At 44.0% G+C, this 17,475-nt stretch overlaps 1 protein-coding gene across 4 annotated transcripts in view; it reads left to right on the top strand.

Moving 5' to 3' along the window:
* Positions 1 to 17,475, top strand: part of LOC140206160 (latent-transforming growth factor beta-binding protein 4-like) — a 182,823-nt gene that overhangs the window by 28,678 nt on the left and 136,670 nt on the right. For all 4 annotated transcript variants that reach the window (XM_072274402.1, XM_072274404.1, XM_072274401.1 and 1 more), the window contains one exon: positions 5,498 to 5,719. In XM_072274402.1, the coding sequence (XP_072130503.1) occupies positions 5,498 to 5,719 (222 nt within the window). The remainder of the gene's footprint in view (positions 1 to 5,497; positions 5,720 to 17,475) is intronic.

Genomic DNA, 17,475 nt, shown 5'->3' with positions numbered 1-17,475 from the left:
TGGATAAAGAGGTTTCTCCGTTATATGTGTCCCGATTGTCCCAGATAGAACAGAATGTTCTCTGTTTGGCTGGTGAGCATATTTCTAAGAACATGTGAGCTCAGCCCATCGAGGATGAAGTAATCTCCACGACTGGTACCTCATTCACCATTCTAAATATCCAATCCCTCCAGCATGTGTTGTGCACCATTCAACTAAGCCTTCTAAATGTACAGTAACAGAGCACAACAAATACAGAGTGGATCAAATTATAAGTACGTTTATTACCTGCAAGGGAACGTCCACATCTGTATGCTACCTCATCAACAAGTAGCTTCAATCATACAGCTCAAAACAAATCAGTTTTATACAATTGCAGAGTCCAGTAATTCATCATCAAAGGCTGTGTTCTGTTTTTCTCTGCTTTCAATTTTTGATGGGTGCTCTCCACAGTTACCTGATGAGGAAACCATAGCCTTTGGCCAAGAGCAGATGTTGTTGGGAGGTTCCCAACCTTCATAAAATGTTTCAACACTTAACCACTACACTCTCCAGTTGGTGGGTCAGCAGTGGTGGCCAAGTCACTGCCCTTCTGCTCCTGACTTCAAGCTCAACTCCTCTTGCCTGCTCCATATCCAGCAAGATCATGTAATGCCAAAACACCCCTTGCCATGAAACACATACCCTGCAAGCTTCCCATCCATATCAGCAAATCAGGAAACCAGCTACGCACTCTGATGGAGCAGGATTTCTAGTGTCGACCATGTTGTGTCCTAGCTGTCCAGATATGCAAGCCAGGGCAGTACAATATGGTGGGAAATCTGTTGCCCATGTAGCAAGCTCGCCATCTACGTACAGCTGATGAACTCAAAGGAATGGCAGAGACTGAAATAGGTTGGCACCATCAGTGCTGTAGGAGTTGCCAGTCAGCATTGAACTCCACATAGCACTGCCTTGGTAACTCCAGCTCGAGATTTTTCCCTCAGACGCTTACTTCCGAAGCCTTCCCCATGAGTGGCCACAGCCACAAGGCAGCGGATGTTTGAGGTCAAAGTTTTCCTTCTCCTAGATGAACTGCCAATCATGGCTGACAAGCCCAATCTGCCCGAGGTGACTGGTTTTAAGGTGCCTGTAACCCGCCTTTGCCCCTTCTCCTGTCAGTAGAAGCAGTTTTGCTGGGCTTAGTAGCTAAGTCACACGTGGAGGCCAGGAGCTGGACTTCGTTGCCCGAGGCTATTTGTGGTGCATACCACTGGGAGCATTTAATAGCAAGTGGGAGTTTATCCCCATCACCACCCTCAGTTATAACCACCTTAAGATATAGGAACAGAGTTAGGCCATTTGTCCCATCAGATTTGCTCTGGCATTTCATCATGACTGATCCAGTTGTCCTCTCAGCCCCAGTTTCTTGCCTTCTCCCCATATTCATCCATGTCGTGACTAATCAAGAACCTGTCAACCTCTGCCTTAAATATCCCCAGGAAAGTGGCCTCCACAGCCGCCTGTGGCAGCAAATTCCACAGGTTCTTAGACTCCCCCATCGTAGGAAACATCCTTTCTACATCACCTCTATCAACGCCTTTCAACATTTGAAAGGTTTCAATGAGGTCACTTCTCATTCCTCTAAATTCTTGAGAGTAGAAGCCCAGAACCATCAAACGCTCCTCGTATGACAAACCTTTCAATCCAGGAATCATTTTCATGAACTTCTTTTGAACCCTCTCCAATGTCAGTGTATCCTTTCTTAAATGAGAGGCTCAAAACTGTTCACAATACTCCAAGTGAGGCCTCACCAGTGTCTCATAAATCCTCAGCATTACATCCTTACTTTTATATTCTAATCCAGTCTTATATTCTATTAAGTTAAGGGACTTGATGCAACAGGGAAATTGTCGTGGGATGAGATTGATCTGAAGCACCATTAGAATCTAATACTAATCAACGGTGAGACTCAGGACGTTATGTTAGTATTGTGCAGGTCGAGGTAGGTCAGCTATGTACTTAATATGCAAAAACATCATTAGATAAACTGTTAACAAGTATTTTCCTGAAATCAAAGCGGAACGTGTTGTAAATACTCGCAGGGCAGGGAGTATCTGCAGAGAGAGCAGAGTTAATGCTTTGGGTCTCATCTAAGCCGGACATAAGTGAATGCTGGGAAAGCAGGAAGGGGTGGAAAGGACAAAGAGGAAAGGCTCATGATAGGAACCAAGGAGAGATTGAATGCTGGAAATGACTCTGGCTGAATGACAATAACAGGCATTCAAGGCACAGGACCAAGAATAAAGTTCAACCACTTCAAGTGAGAGTCCACTAATATCCACAGCCATTCAGTCTCGTGGTATGCATCCTATCACAGTTAGCACAGCCACCCCTGGTCGTTCTCTTCGTCTCCACTCTATGTCAGTTCACACAGCGACCCTGGGCCATTCACTGTCTTCGCCTCCACCCTGCCTCAGATCACACAGCCACCCCTGATGATTCAGTCTCTTGGTCTTCACTCTGTCACAGTTCACACAGCTCCCCTGGGTCATTCATTCTCTTGGTCTCCACCCTGTGTCAGTTCACACAGCCACTCCTGGTCATTGCCTTGGTCTCCACCCTCCCTCAGTTCACACAGCTCCCTTGAGTCATTCTCTTGAACACCACCCTGTCACAGTTCACACAGCTACCCCTGGGTCATTCATTCTCTTGATCTCCACCCTGTATCAGTTAACAAAGCCACCCCTGGTCATCGTCTTGGTCTCCACCCTGTATCAGTTAACAAAGCCACCCCTGGTCATCGTCTTGGTCTCCATCCTGTCACACGTTTCTTTTTCTGATACTTGTTTTCTTACTTCTAATCAAAGTTCCAAGTAAATTTATTATCAAAGTACATATATGTCACCATACACAACCTTGAAATTCATTTTCCTGTGGGCATACTCAATAAATCCACAATAAAATAATAATCATAATAGATTCATTGAAATGCACCAACTAGGACATTCAAACAGTGTGCAGAAGACAACAAACAGTGCAATAAGAAAGAAATAATAATAATAAAGAAATAACACTAAATATCCAGAACATGAGATGAAGAGTCCTTGAAAGCGTGTCCATAAGTTATGGAAGCTGTTTAGTGAAAGGCCGAGTGAAGTTATCCGCTTTGGTTAAAGGACCTGATGGTAGAGGGATAATAACTTGGGGTGGTGCTTGTCCTGAGGCCCCTGTACCTTTTTCCTGATGGGAGCAGTGAGAAGAGAGCATGGCCTGGGTGGTGAGGATCTCTGATGATGGATGCTGTTTTCCTCGGATAAAGCTCCATTCTGGAATGTCACCAACCTAAAATGTTCACTATGGTTCTTTCTCTGTAGACGACGCCTGATCTGCCATTCCCACTACTTCCTGTTTTCATCCTTTAGCAGGAGGATTCTGGCACTTCACAACTGCAAGTTAATTTAAGATAATCAGAAAGCATTTTAAAATTAGTCTAAGAGTCTTCTGAAGTATTTTTCACTCAACAGTTTATTCTTAAGCCTAAAGATTTGTGGTTGTGCAAGGGTTATACTTGAATATTTTCCTGCGTTAAGAAGGTCTGCTTGTAGTATGCGGTGCTGATTCAACTTCCTGTAATTAATAATAATTTAACGCATTCTTCCCAAATTACATTTCTCCATATTCAAACGTCAGTAGGCATCCGAAAAAGGCAACCTTGCAATCCTCACCCAATAAACTGCATGTTCTGAAGTCTACGACACGTATTGCGAAAGTGTTCAGACCTAGTATACTGTGGCCCCATCCATGCTGATGGTCAAGCAGTTCCCACCCTCTCTACAGCACAGAATCAGACCATTGTTCCCTGAAGGACTTTTTTTGTCATTCAGGAAACTTTGACTAATCGCTTTTTAATCTTGCTATCTCACTTACAATTTCCTATCGCTAAAATTATTCTCGGTAACCGTCCAGGTTTTGACTTGTTATGATGGTGTGGGGCCTCCACTGGTCGGGGTCGACAATAGATGTTACGTCCTAGCTGTCGGTACACAAGCCAGGGCAGTACAATATGGAGAGCAGGCTGTTGTCCATGCAACAAGCTCTCACTCTTCACGCAGCTGAACCCAAAGGAACGGCAGACACCAATACTGTTTGACACCAACAGCATCGCAGGAGTTGCCAGTCAGTGTTGAACTCAACATAGGACTGTTTTAGGGACCCCAGCTCCAATTTTTTCCCTCAGGTTTTACTCCAGAAGCCTTCCCCATGAGTGGGTACAGCCACAAGGTAGCAGAGGTTTGAGATCAGAGTCTTCCTTCTCCTAGGTAAGCAGACAGCCGTGGCTGACGAGCCCTATCTGCCTGAAAAATAGTTAAAATAAGTAGTGAAGAAACAGAAAGTGAGATAGTGTTCATGGGTTCAACATCCATTCAGAAATCTGATGGCAGAGGGGAAGAAGCTGTTCCTGAATCGCAGAGTGTGTGCGTTCAGGCTCCTGTACTTCCTTCCTGATGGTAGCAGTGAGAAGAGGGCATGTCCTGGGTGATGGAGGTCCTTAATGATGTACACTACCTTTCTGATGCACTGCTCCTTGAAGATGCCTCGGGTAGTATGGACAAAAGAGTTTCAACAAACCTCATTATGAATTGAACGGTAAATTGTAGACCAAGATATCAGGGCACGGTGACCAATCAAGATCTTTGATCAAACAGCTGGAAGTAAGGTCCTGTTCGTTTTTCATGCTGTACGTGCCCTGAGAACCAACTCGTAAAGTCAAAATCAAAGCTGAGTTTCTTCAGTAGTTCAATAATTCAGGTTTAATGGTCATTCAACCACACATGTATACCCATGAATACAGCCAAATGAAACAGCGTTTCTCCAGGGCCAAAGTGAAACACACACAGCACATATAACAAACATTGTCCTATACAGATGTATATGTGTGCACAGGTGCAGTGAAAACCCTACCGATTCAGATGCATAGCATCAGATAATTCACAAGAAAATCATAAATTACTCACTGACTCTGTATTGACATCAGACACCTATTGACATTAACCTGACTTTAATCCCACTTGTTTCTCCTGTAGTCAATACTTTGATTTATGAAGGTTGCAGATTCTAGTCCTGAGAGCAGACTACAAATTTATAACCAGGTTGTGCAGTGGTGTATTTGGGTAACACATCTACATGTAAACAGTTGGAAAGTTTGAAATTCCTTTCCACAAATGGCAGATGGTTCCTGTTGGATTGTTAATTTGAACCTGACATTTTTTATTACAAATCTTAAGGGAAAAGGGCCAGGTCAGGTAGACGGTTAGCTGGTCCCCAGATGTCACGGAGCATTGGAAGAGTCAGATTAAATAACCTTCTTCGGTTGCTATGCTCTGAGACTGCACTTGAATAAGGTCAGTTCCTCTGTTATTGTATCTAGGTTTGGAATTTCTGGAAAAGCAGGAATGACGACAGGAAAGTATGTGATAAAGTTGTTCTCAGGACAGAATCCTCACTTGCCTCTGATGTAATTTCTTTCTTTCCCCAGTTCTCTGTACATTTCGATGCCAGAATGGAGGAGTATGTGTGGGAAGGGATCGGTGTCGTTGCACACCTGACTTCACGGGAAGAGCCTGCCAGATTCCCACTTTATCCCGCAGCAGCCAAGTTCCGATCAGCTTCCCAACTGAGGAGCCAGTCACAATATCCAAACCTCGGATACGAAGCACATACACCCTGCCACTCTCCAACCAACGGCTCCGATACCCAAGTAAGGAGGGTTTCTATTTGATAATTATTATACACCACGAAGGGTCTCGGCCTGAAACGTCAACTGCACCTCTTCCTAGAGATGCTGCCTGGCCTGCTGCGTTCACCAGCAACTTTGATGTGTGTTGTTTTGTAACATATGTCCACTTCAACAAAATAATGGGAAAATGAGCTTGAGATTTATTCGTGACTGCTGCACCATTGGTATATAAGTGAACAGAGTACAGATGTCAAATAATTAACATATAACAGGCACACCATCAGAATAAGAATCAGGTTTAATTTCACTGGATTATGTCATGAAATTTGTTGTCTTTGCAGTAGCAATATATTGCAATACAGAATAATAGAATAAATGTGAATTATAGTGTGTATATATGTATAAAATAGTTAATAGTTAAATTAAATAAGTAGTGCAAAAATAGAAATAAAAATGTAGTGAGGTAGTGTTCATGGGTTCAATGTCCATTCAGAAATCAGGTGGCAGAGGGGAAGAAGCTGTTTCTGAATCATTGAGCGTGTGCCTTCAGGCTCCTGTACATACTTCCTGAAGGTAGCAATGAGAAGAGGCCATGACCTGAGTGGTGGGGGTCCTTAATGATAGGTGCCACCTTTTTGAGGCATCGCTCCTTGAAGATGTTCTGGATACTATGGAGTCTAGTGCCCATGACAGAGCTGACTAATTTTACAACTCTCTGCAGCTTATTTTGATGCTGTGCAGTAGTAGCCCCCCCCCATCCAATCCCCATACCAGCTGATGATGCAGCCAGTTAAAATGCTCTCCACAGTACATCTGTAGAAATTTGCAAGTGTTTTTGGTGACGTACCAAATCTCCTCGAACTTCTAATGAAATATAGCTGCTGTTGTACCTTCTTTGTAGCTGGGTCAATATGTTGGGTCCACGTTAGATCCTCAGAGATATTGACACCCAGGAACTTGAAATTGCTCACTCTCTCCACTTCTATTACTGTACAAGGACTAGTGTGTACTCCTTCAACTTCCTTTTACAGACATGTCAGGCATCGCTCGTGTCCCACCAATGTGCCCTTGACATCACAGAATCCCCCACTATTAACATCCTGAGAGCCCCCATTAACCAGAACATACGAATTCAGAGCAGGGTTAGATCACTTGGCTCCTCTGTGCCTGCTCTGTATTCAATAGGATGATGGGTGTACAGATCGTAACTTCACACCACATTCCCACCTACCTCCAGTAACCTTTCCAGCTGCTCAGTTTCATAAATACTCTGGCTGCAAGAACAGGCCAAAGTGAGGAGGAGAAGATGGCGGTGTGATGCAGCATGCGCGGCCGCTCCGAAATGCTATCGTATTTGTAAGTAGGTACCATGCACAATCCTGATTTGATGAAGACAGACGTGAGAAGCACGGAGGAACATCTGGAGGAACATCTGGAGAAACTTCTGAAATTCCTGCTTCACTGCTGCTGCTACTGTGCGATCGAGGATCTCCGGAGGGGAAGGCCCCAAATCCTCGGCTTTGCCTATTGCCTGTTACCGGGCCGGGATCGAAGCGCTCGGCAGAGATGATGCTCGGTGCTCGGTGTCGGAGGGCTGGTCGGAGTCTCAAAGTTTTCGGACGGACTCAAAGAGTTGGCTGTAATTGGGTGCTTCCAGGGTGCTGCATCGGCAAGTTTGCCGCACTGGAAGCTCATGGCAGAGAGAGTTTTTCTTCCTTCTACCGTCTGCGTGAGGTGATGGGACTTTCGAGAGACTTTGAGACTTTTTTTTACCGTGCCCATGGTCTGTTCTTTATCAAATTACGGTATTGCTTTGCACTGCTGTAACTATATGTTATAATTATGTGGTTTTTGTTAGTTTTTCAGTCTTGGTTTGTCTTGTGTTTCCGTGATATCATTCTGGAGGAACATTGTATCATTTCTTAATGTATGCATTACTAAATAACAATAAAAGAGGACTGCGTGTCCTCATAATCTAATCTGATCTTCTCAAGCCTTTCGCCCATCTACAAGAAGCCTGTCAGCAACTCAATAGTTCTCAACATCATCTTGGACAAACATACATTCCTTCTGCCAGGATGCATGGTGGCTGTGATGTGTACCATCTACATAATGGTTTGATTGGTAGTTGTCCTTCGTGTCCAATGATGACAGGAAACGTGCAAGAGAGTTTTTAAAGTGGCAAAGTCGTTGCACTGGGGCAGTTCTACTCTCTCGATCTCAGAAGTCCGGGTCCAGTGGTACGATCACGCGTCACAAACTGGGATCTTCCCTGGTTACAGTGGATGACCATGATATTTCTGTGCCTCGTCATGGCACGCTATCATCGAGGTCATTAATATAGATGACAAAAAAACAATCGATCCAGCACTGAACTCGGTGGCACAACACTAGTTACAGGCTCCATGTCACAGTGACACCACTTTACTACCATTCTCTGCTTTCCCCACTAGGCCAACGTTGGATCCAGTTGACTACTTCATATCAGATGCCAAGTGACTAAACCTTCTGAACTAGGCTTTCATGCAGGACTTTGCAAAATTGCCTTGCTAAAGTCTATGTTGACAATATCCATTGTCTTTTCTTCAAAAACCTTCTTGGTAACATCCTTGAAAATGTCTATAAGATTGTTTAAACTTCACCTCATGAACAAAGCCATGTTGACTAGTTTGTATCAGGCCCTGTCTGTCCGAAAAGTTTTATATTCTGTCCCTTGAATACCGTTGAAAATTTACTCATGACAGACTTCAGGCTCACGAGCTACAATATCCTTAGAGCCTTTCTTGAACAGAACCACTGTAGCTATCCTCCAGTCGTCTAGCACCTCCTCCATGGCTAAGAGTATTGTAAATATCTCTGCCAGGACCTCTGTGTTTCTTCTTCACGAGCACTCCCTCAAAAGATCCAAAGAAACACTGTCAGGCTCTGGGGATTTATCCACCCAAATGTGCCTCAAAGACATCAACCACCTCCTCCTCCTCCACATGACTTAACTACTCTTTTGCCTCGGTTCTATAGTCTCTGTGTTGTTCTCACAAGTAAATACAGATGCTTCCCCTTGTTCCTGGATAAAGAAGTGGCAGATGGAATACAGTGTCCGGAAGTGTATGGTCATGCACTTCAGCAGAAGAAATGAGAGGGTTGACTATTTTCTAAATGGAGAGAAAATACAAAAACTGAGGTTCAAAGGGACTTGGGAGTCCTCATGCAGGATTCCCTAAAGGTTAATTTGCAGATTGAATCGGTGGTGAGGAAGACAGCATGAAATGGTAGCATTCATTTTGAGAGGACTAGAATGTAAAAGCAATGATGTAATGTTGAGGCTTCACTTGCAGTGTTGTGAGCACTTTTGGGCCCCTTATCTAAGACAGTATGTGCTGACATTGGAGAGGGTTCACGAAAATGATTCTGGGATTGAAGGACTTGTTGTTTGAGGAGCATTTGATGGCTCTTAGCATGTATTCATTGGAATTCAGAAGAATGGGGGGGTGACCTCATTGAAACCTATCGAATGCTGAAAAGCCTCGATAGAGTGGATGTGGAGAGGATGTTTCCTATGGTGGGAGAGTCTACGACCAGAGGGCACAGCCTCAGAATAGAGGGGCATCCTTTTAGAATGGAGATTAAGAGTAATTTCTTTCGTCAGAGAGTGGTGAATCTGTGGAATTTGTTGCCACAAGTAGCTGTGGAGGCCAATTCATTTGTATATTTAAGACAGAGGTTGATAGATTCTTGATTGGTCAGGGCATGAACGGATAAAGGGTGAAGGCAGAACATTGGGGCTGAGAGGAAAATGGATTAGCCATGATGTAATGGTGGAGAAAACATGATGGCCTAATTCTGCTCACAGATCTTCTGGTCTTATGTTTTAAAATAATGAATGTTTGTAAGAAAAGTACTGTAATAATTGTGGGCAACTTTTACCAAAGCAAATTGCCAAATGTAGTCATGGGAATGAGATCATGTGTATTTGGAACAGTTTACTAGAAAAGTACATTGTACAACCAGAAGGAATGTGAATTTTAGATGTGCTATTTTAAATTACAACAGGTGGAAAGAAGATAGGCTTGGTCTCATAGGTTAAGATCCTGGGGGAAGTGTGGCATTCTGTTTGAGAATGAGAAGCCTGAGTATTTTAAGCTTAAAAAGTTATCACAAAGTCTTAAAATGGATGAGAAAATTAGATTAATAAGAACAATTGTAAATTAGCAGAGACAGATAGCTAAGGAAATACTTCATAATTCTCAAAAATAGTAATCCTTCCTATAAAGTGATGACCAGGATTCCACACAAATCTCCAGTATATGTTTTATAAGGTTTATTTACAGTGCCTATAAAAACTTATCTCCCCCCTCAAAAGTTTTCATGTTTTGTTATTTTACAACATTGAATCACAGTGTATTTAATTTGGGATTTTTTGACACTGATCAACAGAAAAAGACTATCATGTCAAAGTGAAAACAGATCTCTACAAAGTGATCTAAATTAATTAAAAATATAAAACACAAAATAATTGATTACATAAGTGTTCACCCCCTATAATATGACACATCAAATAATCACTGGTGCAGCCAATTGCTTTCAAAAGTCATATAATTAGTTAAATGATCACCTTGTGAAGTCAAGGGGTTTCAATTGATTGTAGTAAAAACATAATAACATAGAAAATCTACAGCACAACACAGGCCCTTTGGCCCACGATGTTGCGCCAAACATGTACTTACTTAGAAATTACCTAAGGTTATCCATAGTCTTTTATTTTTCTAAGCTCCTCTAAGTAAAAATACATCTCTATCTGGAAAGTCCAACTGCTGGTGAGTCAGTATCTTGGCAAAAGCAACACCATGAAGCCAAAAGAACACTCCAAACAAGTCCGTGAAAAGCACAAGTCAGAAGATGGATACAAGAAAATTTCCAGGTCTCTGAATATCCCTTGAGTACAGTTAAGTCAATCATTAAGAAATGGAAATAAAATGACACAGCCATAAATCTGCCTAGAGCAGGCAGTCCTCAAAACCTGAGTGACCATGCAAGAAGGGGACTAGTGAGGGAGGCCACCAAGAGACCTATGACAAGGCTGGAGGAGTTACAAGCTTCAGTGACTGAGATGGGAGAGACGGTGCATACAACAACTGTTGCCCGGGTGCTTCACCAGTCACAGTTTCATGGGAAAGTAGCAAAGAGAAAGTCACTGTTGGAAAAAACTCACATAAAATCTCGGCTAGAGTTTGCCAGAAGGCATGTGGGAGAATCTGAGTCAGCGAGAAGGAAGTTCTATGGTCTGATGAAATCAAAGTTGAGCTTTTTGGCTATCAGACTAAACTTCATAGATATAGATATAGAATAGTACAGCACAGTACAGGCCCTTCGGCCCACAATGTTGTGCCGACCCTCAAACCCTGCCTCCCATATAAGCCCCCACCTTAGATTCCTCCATATACCTGTCTAGTAGTCTCTTAAACTTCACTAATGTATCTGCCTCCACCACTGACTCAGGCAGTGCATTCCACGCACCAACCACTCTTTGAGTAAAAAACCTTCCTCTAATATCCCCCTTGAACTTCCCACCCCTTACCTTAAAGCCATGTCCTCTTGTATTGAGCAGTGGTGCCCTGGGGAAGGGGCGCTGGCTATCCACTCTATCTATTCCTCTTATTATCTTGTACACCTCTATCATGTCTCCTCTCATCCTCCTTCTCTCCAAAGAGTAAAGCCCTAGCTCCCTTAATCTCTGATCATAATGCATACTTCCTAAACCAGGCAGCATCCTGGTAAATCTCCTCTGTACCCTTTCCAGTGCTTCCACATCCTTCCTATAGTGAGGCGACCAGAACTGGACACAGTACTCCAAGTGTGGCCTAACCAGAGTTTTATAGAGCTGCATCATTACATCGCGACTCTTAAACTCTATCCCTCGACTTATGAAAGCTAACACCCCATAAGCTTTCTTAACTACCCTATCCACCAGTGAGGAAACCTTCAGGGATCTGTGGACATGTACCCCGAGATCCCTCTGCTCCTCCACACTACCAAGTATCCTGCCATTTACTTTGTACTCTGCCTTGGAGTTTGTCCTTCCAAAGTGTACCACCTCACACTTCTCCGGGTTGAACTCCATCTGCCACTTCTCAGCCCACTTCTGCATCCTATCAATGTCTCTCTGCAATCTTTGACAATCCTCTACACTATCTACAACACCACCAACCTTTGTGTCGTCTGCAAAGTTGCCAACCCATCCTTCTACCCCCACATCCAGGTCGTTAATAAAAATCACGAAAAGTAGAGGTCCCAGAACAGATCCTTGTGGGACACCACTAGTCACAATCCTCCAATCTGAATGTACTCCCTCCACCACCACCCTCTACCTTCTGCAGGCAAGCCAATTCTGAATCCACCCGGCCAAACTTCCCTGGATCCCATGCTTTCTAACTTTCTGAATAAGCCTACCGTGTGGAACCTTGTCAAATGCCTTACTAAAATCCATATAGATCACATCCACTGCACTACCCTCATCTATATGCCTGGTCACCTCCTCAAAGAACTCTATCAGGCTTGTTAGACACGATCTGCCCTTCACAAAGCCATGCTGACTGTCCCTGATCAGACTATGATTCTCTAAATGCCTATAGATCCTATCTCTAAGAATCTTTTCCAACAGCTTTCCCACCACAGACGTAAGGCTCACTGGTCTATAATTACCCGGACTATCCCTACTACCTTTTTTGAACAAGGGAACAACATTCGCCTCCCTCCAATCCTCCGGTACCATTCCCGTGGACAACGAGGACATAAAGATCCCAGCCAGAGGCTCAGCAATCTCTTCTCTCGCCTCGTGGAGCAGCCTGGGGAATATTCCGTCAGGCCCCGGGGACTTATCTATCCTAATGTATTTTAACAACTCCAACACCTCCTCTCCCTTAATATCAGCATGCTCCAGAACATCAACCTCACTTATATTGTCCTCACCATCATCATGTTCCCTCTCATTGGTGAATACTGAAGAGAAGTATTCATTGAGGGCCTCGCTCACTTCCACAGCCTCCAGGCACATCTTCCCACCTTTATCTCTAATCGGTCCTACCTTCACTCCTGTCATCCTTTTTTTCTTCACATAATTGAAGAATGCCTTGGGGTTTTCCTTTACCCTATTTGCCAAGGCCTTCTCATGTCCCCTTCTTGCTCTTCTCAGCCCCTTCTTAAGCTCCTTTCTTGCTTCCCTATATTCCTCAATAGACCCATCTGATCCCTGCTTCCTAAACCTCATGTATGCTGCCTTCTTCCTCCTGACTAGATTTTCTACCTCACTTGTCACCTATGGTTCCTTCACCCTACCATTCTTTATCTTCCTCACCGGGACAAATTTATCCCTTACATCCCGCAAGAGATCTCTAAACATCGACCACATGTCCATAGTACATTTCCCTGCAAAAACATCATCCCAATTCACACCCGCAAGTTCTAGCCTTATAGCCTCATAATTTGCCTTTCCCCAATTAAAAATTTTCCTGTACTCTCTGATTCTATCCTTTTCCATGATAATGCTAAAGGCCAGGGAGCAGCGGTCACTGTCCCCCAGATGCTCACCCACTGAGAGATCTGTGACCTGACCGGGTTCATTACTTAGTACTAGATCTAGTATGGCATTCCCCCTGGTCGGCCTGTCCACATACTGTGACAGGAATCCATCCTGGACACACTTAACAAATTCTGCCCCATCTAAACCCTTGGAACTAATCAGGTGCCAATCAATATTAGGGAAGTTAAAGTCACCCATGATAACAACCCTGTTATTTTTGCACCTTTCCAAAATCTGCCTCCCAATCTGCTCCTCTGTATCTCTGCTGCTACCAGGGGGCCTATAGAATACCCCCAGTTGAGTAACTGCTCCCTTCCTGTTCCTGACTTCCACCCATATTGACTCAAAAGAGGATCCTGCTACATTACCCACCCTTTCTGTAGCTGTAATAGTATCCCTGACCAGTAATGCCACCCGTCCTCCCCTTTTTCCACCCTCCCTATCCCTTTTAAAGCACTGAAATCCAGGAATATTGAGAATCCATTCCTGCCCTGGTGCCAGCCAAGTCTCTATAATGGCCACTACATCATAATTCCATGTATGTATCCAAGCTCTCAGTTCATCACCTTTGTTCCTGATGCTTCTTGCATTGAGGTACACACATTTCAGCCCTTCTACCTTACTGTCTTTACACCGTTTATTCTGTTTCTCTTTCCTAAAAGCCTCTCTGTATGCTCTCTGCATAAGCCAAACATCGCATATCATCAGAAGCACACCATCCCTACTATGAAGCATGGTGATGGCTGCACTGTGCTGTGGGGATGCTTCATTGCAGCAGGCCCTGGAAGGCTTGCGAAGGTAGAGGGTAAAATTTAATGCGGCAAAATTCAGGGAAATCTGGGAGGAAAACCTGTTGCAGGCAACTTAGGAGCAGATCTGTTTTCCAGCAAGACAATGCCCCAAGCATAAAGCCAAAGCTGCACAGGAATGGCTTAAAAAGAACAAAGTTAATGTCCTGGAGTGGCCAAGTCAGAGTCCAGACCTCAATCCAATTGAGAATTTGTGACTGGGCTTGAAAAGGGCTGTTCCCTCATGATCCCCATGCAATTTGACAGAGCTTGAGCAGTTTTGTAAAGAAGAATGGGGAAAAGTTGCAGTGTCCAGATGTGCAAAGCTGATAGAGACCTATCCACACAGACTCAAGGCTGTAATTGCTGCCAAAGGTTCATCTACTAAATACCAACTTGAAGACGGTGAATACTTATGCAATCATTATTTTGTATTTTATACTTGTAATTAATTTAGATCATTTTGTAGAGATCTGTTTTCACTTTGACATAAGAGTCTTTTCCTGTTGCTCAGTGTAAAAAAAACACAAATTAAATCCACTGTGATTCAATGTTAACATAGAAACATAGAAGACCTGCAGCACAATACAGGCCTTTTGGCCCATAATGCTGTGCTGAACATGTACTTACTTTAGAAATTACCTAGGGTTACCCATAGCCCTCCATTTTTCTAAGCTCCATGTACTTGTCCAGGAGTCTCTTAAAATACCCTATCATATCCGCCTCCACCACCATCACCAGCAGCCCATTCCACGTACTCACCACTCTCTGCATAAAAAAACTTCCCCCTGAGATCCCCTCTGTACCTCCTTCCAAGCACCTTAAAACTGTGCCCTTTCGTATTAGCCATTTCAGCCCTGGGAAAAAGCCTCTGATTAGCCACACGATCAATGCCTCTCGTTATCTTATACACCTCTATCAGGTCACCTCTCATCCTCCGTCACTCCAAGGAGAAAAGGCCTAGTTCACTCAGCCTATTCTCATAAGGCATTCTGCCCAATCCAGGCAACATCCTTGTAAACCTCCTCTACACGCTTTCTATAGTTTCCACATCCTTCCTGTAGTGAGGTGACCAGAACTGAGCACAGTACTCCAAGTGGGGTCTGACCAGGGTCCTATATAGCTGCACCATTACCTCTCAGCTCTTAAACTCAATCCCATGATTGATGAAGGCCAATGCACCGTACGCCTTCTTAACCACAGAGTCAACCCGCGTAGGAGTTTGAATATCCTATGGACTCGGACGCCAAGATCCCTCCGATCCTCCACACTGTCAAGAGTCTTACCATGAATACTATATTCTGCCATCATATCTGACCTACCAAAATGAACCACCTCACACGTATCTGGGTTGAACTCCATCTGCCACATCTCAGCCCAGTTTTGCATCCCATCAATGTCCTGCTGTAACCTCTGACAGCCCTCCACACTAAATTGTAAAACAAAATATGAAAACTTCCAAGGGAATACTTTTTATAGACACTGTAATTTTTTTTATTTAGCAATACAGCCCTTTGAGCCGCGCTGCCCCAACAACCCTTGACAAACCCAATTAACCCTAACCTAATCATGGGACAATTTACAATGACCAGTTAACCTACCCAGTGTGTCTTTGGACTGTGGCAGGAAACAGGAGGACCTGGAGAAAACCCACACATTCCACGGGGAGGTTGTACAGAGTATTCTTACAGAACGGTGCCGGAATTGAACTCTGAACTCCAGGGCGCCTGAGCTGTGATCGTGTTGCACGAACCACTGCGCTACCGTGGCGTACCATACCGTCCCAACTTTGCTAAGTTCTGCCATATGAAGGCCAGCATGTCGTACGCTGCTTTCACCATCCTGTCGACCTGCATTGCTTCTTTTTTGGGAACTCACAGGATCAAAGAATCAGAGAGGAAAAGAAACAATTTCAAATTTCAAAGTAAATTAATTATCAAAGCACACATATGTCACCATATACAACCCTGAAATTCATTTTCCTGGGGGATACTCAGCAAATCTATGGAATAGTGACTATAACAGGATCAAGGAAACATCAACTGGGGTACAGAAAACAAACTGTGCAAATGCAAATATAAATAAATAGCAATAAATATGGAGAACATGAGATAATGAGATGAAGAGTCCTCAAAGTGAGATCATTGGTTGTGGGAACATCTCAATGATGGGCAAGTGAGTGTAATTATCCCCCGTTGTTCAAGAGCCTGATGGTTGAGGGGCAGTAACTATTCATGAACCTGGTGATGCGAGTCCTGAGGCTTTTGTACCTTCTACCTGGTGGCAGCAGCCAGAAGAGAGCATGGCCTGGGTGGTGGGGGTCCCTGATAATGTGTGTTGCTTACCTATGACAGTGTTTCATGTAGATGTGCTCGATGGTTGGGAGAGCTTTACCTGTGATGTACTGGGCCAAATTCACTAACTTTTGTAGGATTTTCTGTTCAAAGGCATGGGTGTTTTCATACCAAGCCATGATGCAAAAACTCGGTGGGTCAAACAATATCTGTTGGGGGGGGGGGGGTGGAATTGTTGATGTTTTGGGTTGAGATTCTGCACCAGGACCACAAGTGGAGAAGGAATGAGTCAGTATAAAGAGGATAAGGAGGAGGGGGAGTAGTGAGATAGGGGCTAGTAGGTGATTGGTGCAATCAGGTAGGGAGGGTGTGTGGTGGAGTTAGGATACAGAGATTGGTGTGAGCTGGGTCGGGGAGAGAAGGGTGAAGACGGAGAGAGCTAGTGGGTGATAAGCAGGAACTACCAGTGGTGGAATCTGACAGGCAAGATGATAATGGAAGCTATATCAGAGAGGTTAAAAAGTAGATGGAACCAGAACCATTTTTGGAAGCAGAAATATGTCAGTCATTGGCAGAACCAGGAGTGGTATGAAAAAGTGTAAGGAGGTTGGAGAGGGTGTATAAGAAAGGGGACAACAAATTGGAGGATCGAGGAGAGTTGAGAAACAATAGAATGAGATTACCAGAAATTGGAAAATTCAGTGTTCTGGACCGTACCCTATCAATGGAGATGGTTGTCAATGTGGGACTTGAAAGAAACAGGATGACCATTGCAGACAGACATCAGAAGCTCAGCAAACCAGTCACCTCATTTCGCCAGCGTAGATGAGAACGTATCAGCAGCACAAAATGCAATAGATGAGATTAAAGGAGGTGCACGTGAATCTTAGCCTTATCAGGAAGAGCTTCTTCAGCTTCTGCATGGTGATGATGGAGGAGGTCGAGGGACAGGTGGAGGGGAAAGTGCCAGGTGTCAGGGAGGGATGTGCGGACCAGGGAGACATGGAGAGAGGTGTCCCTAAGGAAGGTGAAATGTGTTGGAGAGGAGAAGGTATAGCTAGTGGTGGACAATAGCAGTGAGAGGTCCCTAAGCAGCCCCATTTTTCTTCTGGCCACTAC

This window comes from Mobula birostris, chromosome 12, assembly GCF_030028105.1.
Source record: "Mobula birostris isolate sMobBir1 chromosome 12, sMobBir1.hap1, whole genome shotgun sequence".
NCBI lineage: Eukaryota > Metazoa > Chordata > Chondrichthyes > Myliobatiformes > Myliobatidae > Mobula > Mobula birostris.
Note: the sequence above shows the minus strand (reverse complement) of the source record. Positions and strands in the feature narration are given on the sequence as shown.